This window comes from Nerophis lumbriciformis, linkage group LG01 (genome assembly GCF_033978685.3).
Source record: "Nerophis lumbriciformis linkage group LG01, RoL_Nlum_v2.1, whole genome shotgun sequence".
Taxonomy (NCBI): domain Eukaryota; kingdom Metazoa; phylum Chordata; class Actinopteri; order Syngnathiformes; family Syngnathidae; genus Nerophis; species Nerophis lumbriciformis.
The window spans coordinates 28,510,354-28,517,350 of NC_084548.2; the positions used below are offsets into that span (position 1 = coordinate 28,510,354).

General features: G+C 36.5%; 1 protein-coding gene across 1 annotated transcript; it reads left to right on the top strand.

Moving 5' to 3' along the window:
- The first annotated feature begins 3,102 nt into the window (after nt 1–3,102).
- On the top strand, nt 3,103–5,661 carry nhlh2 (nescient helix loop helix 2). The gene is made up of 2 exons (XM_061970730.1): nt 3,103–3,412; nt 3,678–5,661. Exon 2 carries the CDS (start codon nt 3,709–3,711, stop codon nt 4,084–4,086), a length of 378 nt encoding a protein of 125 aa, XP_061826714.1. The 5' UTR covers nt 3,103–3,412; nt 3,678–3,708; the 3' UTR covers nt 4,087–5,661.
- Nucleotides 5,662–6,997: the final 1,336 nt, after the last annotated feature.

A 6,997-nucleotide genomic window follows, 5' to 3' on the forward strand; every position in this document is an offset into this window, starting at 1 on the left:
AATACACTGTACATTATATACCTCAGCTAACTAAACTATGGAAATGTATAATATAAATCATATAGCAATGCGGTCTCACTGCACAGCAGGCCAGCAGTTAGCCGAGTCATTGCGCAGTCCACGGTGAGGCTCAACTGGCTGCTGATCACCGCAAGTCTCTTCTCAGTATTTGAACTGCAAATGTGAAAATTCAGCGATTTTGAATAAAAATAATCTAAAACTGGTGAAGTTAAATGGAAAATAACTTTATAGTATAATCACTGGATACATATAACAATTTAATTAATTTTTTTTCTTTTTACATTTTTTTTCTTTCCATGATGGCACGTGAGGCCCCGCCTCACCTGCTTTCCCTGACTGCACGTCACTGGTGTGTACAGGATGTAGGATGTGACGAAGGTCGCCCAGCCTCTTCAAAATAGCTGTATCCCTGTGTACAGGAAGTGATGTCATTAAAATGGCAGCCCACAATAGCTTCAAGCAGCATGCAAAATGAATGAATGAATTAAGTGTTGGTATGCTGAGACATGCTCCGCACACAGGCATAATTGGTGCAATGTAAAGAGATAGAGATGTTCGTGAATCAAGGTTCCACTGTATTGTTGTGTGTTTTGTGTATTAATAAACACAAATTATTTAATAATAAAATCTATTTTTGTATTTATTATTACAACACTGATAATGATAACTGTACTGTACAGTCTTATTCTAATTTGTTTTAATTAATTTGACTGCAGTGTTTTTGACTAATTATAATATTTAATTTATTCTGTATTTACTTTATAACATTTTTTTTCTCAATTCCTTGTTATAAACTCTTTAGGCAAATGTTCCCTGTTGGAAAATGTTAAATAAACACAGTAAACAAATGATCATTTAATTTCATTTTATTGTCCTTTATTCTCACTGTATCCCATTGGGTAGAGTTTTTTCTTGCCCTGATGTGGGATCTGAGCCGAGGATGTCGTTGTGGCTTGTGCAGCCCTTTGAGACACTGGTGATTAAGGGCAATATAAATAAACTTTGATTGATTTGGATTAAATAAATGATGCTTCTACCTTCTCCTTTTCAGACATTTTGAAACTTGTGCAATTAAACCATAACATATATGACACATGAAAATAGCTGCTTTTTATTTAAATGCAAATTGAATATCTATCGCAGTGGTTCTTAACCTGGGTTCGATCGAACCCTAGGGATTCGGGGAGTCGGGCTCAGGGGTTTGGCGGAGGTCAAGACACACCCGACTCATCGTGTAAATACAAACTTCTCCCTATCGCGTATTACGGATACGGCAGCAGCTGACTGGTTTGCAGGTGTGCAATTTGTTGTGAGTTTATGCACTGTATTGGTTTTGTTTTTTGAACAAGGTGATGTTCATGCACGGTTTATTTTGTGCACCAGTAAAAAAAAACATGGTAACACTTAAGTATGGGGAACATATTCACCATTAATTAGTTGCTTATTAACATGCAAATTAGTAACATATTGGCTCTTAACTAGCCATTATTAAGTACTTATTAATGCCTTATTCGGCATGGCCTTATTATAACCCTAACCCTCTAAACCTGACCCTAACCCTAACCAAATTACTCTAAATTAAGTCTTTGTTACTTAGAATATGTGCCCCATACTAAAGTGTTACCAAAAACATATAACTTTGTCTTGAATTTGAAAAAAAAAAACATTTTATTTTTCACTAAAGAAGGGTTTGGTGAATGCACATATGAAACTGGTGGGGTTCGGTACCTCCAACAAGATTAAGAACCACTGATCTATAATAATTGAAGAGCATAATGTATCAAATAAATTAAAGGTATCCATTCAGACATAAATACATTTGTTCTATATTTTTTTTAACATCACATGTTTACACTCTCATGGGAGGAGAGAGAGCTCCATTAGAGAGAAAGAGAGAGAGAGAGAGCGGTAAAGAGACTTAAAAAAAAATAAATTGTCCATTCCTTGTTATAGACTCTTTAGGCAAATGTTCCCTGTTGGAAGATGTTAAATAAATACAGTAAACAAATAATCATTTCATTAAATTTTATTGTCCTTTATTCTCATTGTATCCCATTGGGTTGACTTTTTTCTTGCTCTGATGTGGGATCTGAGAAGAGGATGTCGTTGTGGCTTGTGCAGCCCTTTGAGACACTTGTAATTAAGGGCTATAGAAATAGACGTTGGTTGATTGATTGATTGATTGATTGATTGATATTCAGCCAGGTAAAAACTCATTGAGAATAAAATATATTTTGCCAGAAATCAACAGAAATAGACATGGAAAATAGGTATTGGATGAATAAATAAATGATGCTTCTCCCTTCTCCTTTTCAGACATTTTGAAACTTGTGCAATTAAAACCATAACATACAGTCGCGATCAGAAGTTTACATACACTTGTAAAGAACATAATGTCATGGCTGTCTTGCGTTACCAATACTTTCTACAACTCTTATTTTTTTGTGATAGAGTGATTGGAGCACATACTTGTTTGTCACAAAAAACATTCATGAAGTTTGGTTCTTTTATGAATTTATTATGGGTGTACTGTAAATGTGACCAAATCTGCTGGGTCAAAAGTATGCATACGGCAATGTTAATATTTGGTTACATGTCCCTTGGCAAGTTTCACTGCAATAAGGCGCTTTTGGTAGCCATCCACAAGCTTCTGGCAAGCTTCTGGTTGAATTTTTGACCACTCCTCTTGACAAAATTGGTGCAGTTCAGCTAAATTTGTTGGTTTTCTGACATGGACTTGTTTCTTCAGCATTGTCCACATGTTTAAGTCAAGACTTTGGGAAGGCATAATTCATCAAATAAATTAAGGGTATCCATTCAGACATAGATAGGTTTTTTCTATTTTTTCTATTTTTTTTAACATCACATATTTGCACGCTCAGGGGAGGAGAGAGAGCTCCGTTAGAGAGAAAGAGAGAGAGAGCGGCAAAGAGACAGAGAGAGAGAGAGAGAGAGAGAGAGAGAGAGAGAGAGAGAGAGAGAGAGAGAGAGAGAGAGAGAGAGAGAGAGAGAGAACAATAGCTTTGCTCCAATAAATTCCATCCCCTTCGTCTCTGAAGTCATTCTTCATCTGCCGGTATCGTTTGGATATTTTCTCACAAGTGAGACTGAGCTCTGAAGGAAGTGGATTATCTCCCCATCCTTTGTTTCCACCATCTTCTTCTTCCGCGGGTAGAAGAGTCGCGGCGGTCCTCCATTGTCTCTTTACTGCACATGTGGAGGAGCTCCTCATCCCCATCATCAGCATCTTCTCCATCCTCTCTCTACAAACACCTGCATGTTTTGCAGGAAAGTTCCCTTGGTCGGTCGTTGCTGAAGTTGCGTGCTTGACTGCAACATCCAGCCGCAACATGACTTCGAGTAGAGCCTAAAGACTTTTTTCTTAAACAAGGTGAGTCTCAAAGTAGTCCACTATTTAGCACTTATTTTCTTTAGGTTTAGAAAATAAATAATCGCGCGCAAAATGTGATAAAACTGAAATAATAGTTATTTGCGACCTGCAATGTTATTTTTTTCATAATTTATTGAGTTAAAAAATATTTAAATGTTGTTGTTTTTGTTTTTTTTACATACATTTACTTCAGATACGACTTTAAAATTGTTTAATTGCAATGAAACAAAAATATGAAAAGGGTTCCTAAATGTTTTGTGTGTAGGAACTTTAGTCCAAAGAGAGAATTTTTCAAGATGATGCTCAGTCCGGACCAGGCCGAGGCGGACCTCTCGTGGACTCAGTCCGACCCGGAGACGCTGCTGAGCGGCCTGAAGTCTGCGGGCTGCTCGTCGGAGGAACCGGCGGAGGAGGGCGAGGAGCGGGCCAACAAGTGTCGGTCCGATCAGCCTCTGAGCCGCGAGGAGAAGCGGCGGCGGCGGCGGGCGACGGCCAAGTACCGCTCGGCCCACGCCACCAGGGAACGGATCCGAGTGGAGGCGTTCAACGTGGCCTTCGCGGAGCTCCGCAAACTGCTGCCCACTTTGCCCCCCGACAAGAAACTGTCCAAGATCGAGATTCTCAGACTGGCTATCTGCTACATCTCCTACCTGAACCACGTCCTGGACGTCTAGACCTGATCCAACATATCCTATACCTGACCAAGTCCTGGAGGTCTAGACCTGGTCTAAGAACCACGTCCTGGAGGTCTAGACCTGGTCCGTGTGGCCTTTACATGCTCATCAGCAGTATTTGTACTATGTCCTTTACTTTGGACGCATCACCCAACGCGGGACCAGGTATCCCCACCAAAACCAGCAGGTATGCACAGGGGTCCAAAGTGTGGCCGGGGGGCCATTTGTGGACGTGTTTTTTTTGTTTTTTCCCCCCATTTATTGTCCCTTCACAAATTACAAACATTCTAATGACAAAGAAGAAGAATTTCGGTAATATTACATAAAACAATTTAATTCTACAAACCATTTGCTTAGTCAGCTGTAACATAAAGTTGACTAACATTGGATTGTTTTGCTAGCTAATAAAAAACAAAAACGTTTTTTGTATTTTTATTATATTTTTTGCAAGCTTGGACACACCGCTTATGGCTGGTAGAGAGTACAACTGTCTCACTGACAAAGTGTCAAAAAAAATAATAAGATATATACACTTTTCATTTCCTGGACTTTTCACAATAAAAGTGTCTTGCTGGTGGACAGCTACAAGGAGATCCCTAAAGTCTGGACACTTGCACATATCATACGACATTTTTTAATTTCGTATAAAAATACATAAATCACCTGATTCTTAATTCCACCTATTGATTTTTTTTTTTTTTTTTACCATATTTGTATTTATATTATTATATATAGCCTATATGTTTTATTAAATGATTTAATTGTAATGTACTATTTATTTTTGTATTATTCATGAGTGAAATACAACTTGTTATAATGCACATACTGTATATTCTATTTGTCCAGACTTGAGGGCCAGCTTGTAGATGAGAGCGTTTGGAATAAAAAAAAAAAGTAAAAAAAAAAAAAAAGGGTAATAAAGATAGCTGCTTTAGATTTTTAGTTTAGGAAGGATAAAAAAATCAAAAGAAATGCGTAAGTGCCACTTAAATAATGTGTGACCTTGCTAGTTATTTATTTAATTGTGTTGATATTTAAGCGTCATTTGTTTATGTTTGTATCAGTGTGTGTTTTGCGTTTAGACTGTGAAGTTGTGGTGGGGTTTTTTTTTCGCACTCTTGGAAAATGGCACTTTGTGTTACTTTATTTATTTATGCTGCGTTTGATGTGTGTATCAACTCTTATGACCTTTATTTGATGTCTATTGTGTATCAATAGCAACGACAAGCACTTGAAGACGGAGCAGTGGCTCTAAAATGTTTATTTATTTCCACTCATAAATGTCATTTTGCAATTCTGAAAATAACATATTGTTTTTTGCTGGGACCAAATCATTTGAAAAAATGACTTGTGTTGAATATTTTTGGTGTATTTGCTTTGGCTTTATGCTTTTTTTTTTGGAAATTGATGATGTGTTCTTCTCGTGACATATCTTGTATCCAAAGATCTGTTTGTCTCTTCAGGGTTGTGTAGACCACTTGTTGCTTTATGCACATCCTTTTCTAGTAGAGATATTATTGCTTTCTAAACAACACTTTTCATATTTTCAATTAAAATGAACATATTGGAAAACACTGTTTGTATTGTCTTTTAAACGTACTGTATAATATTTAGTACTTATGAGGGCTGAAAATTGGAGTCAAAGGTGACAAAGCGCATTAGTAGAATCAATGTTATGTCAGCTTTTTTTTCATATTTTTGTCATGTTTGATTGCATTTTTACAATGTGTCAAATATGCTCATTTCTGCGCACCCAATGAGAAATATTGCAAAATGATGGTGAGGGTCGCATCTTGGCTATAGGGAGCAAACGGGGAGGGACTAACTTGAGTGGTTGAAATTTACTATAGAAGGAGAGAAGAAGAGGAAGGTAAATATTGTGATTGGGTTAAAAAAAATTGTCAGGAACCGATTATACAGTATACTTAGATTATTAGATAGATATTGAACTGTCTTATCCTTACTCTTTTTAGTGCATTTGTTTTTGTTTTTGGCAATTGTACTATTAGAATTAATTAAAAAAATGAGCTATGGGCAGAAGTGGTTCCCCAGGCCGCACTTTGCATACTCCAGGTTTACGTGGTTCAACGTTAGAAAACAAACAGTCCGACGTGCACGTGGAAGCATGTTAGGTGATGCATGCTGTTCTCGCACACACACACACACACACACACACGCGCGGACACACAAATATGCATAGGTTGACCTTATACTCACTATTGTCACATAAAGTCTCACAGTTTTGACATATAACAATATTTATAGAGAATACAATGGTAATACGGTTCTGATTAGATATATCTATGTCTGTCAAATGATTCATTTTCTGAATCAGATTAATCACATTTTGGATTTTGGATTCATCATGATTAATCACAGGTGATTACTTGCTTGCATAATTCAAATGAGCTTGATAAAAGACCCCAATATTTGTACACAAATGCGATTGTATTGTCGTAATGTCGTCCAGGAAAGTTTTTAAACGTTTAACTTGAATGCATTTCATTTATTTGCACAAAACCTGTTGACAGTTTTATCTTAGGTTTTTTCAGGCTGTATTTGGAGAGAAATTTGCCAGTGAGCACACCAGTCAGAGTCTACTCACTCATTACGTACGGTTTACGATTGAAATAAATAGCATGATTAATCTAAGGGTGTTCATGATTAATGCAATCTTTTTGTGATAAATCACATTAGTTAACTTGTTCATTTTGACAGCCCTAATAAATATGTAATTATTAGCTTTTTTGTAATTTAATAATTATTTTTCACATATTTTTATTTTTCTAATTTATTATATTTACTGTATTATACTGTATATACAATCATGTCTTTATATGTTAAAAATTATTTTATTGGAATTATTTTTTAAATAGCTATTTCACATCTGCGATGAGGTGGCGACTTGTCC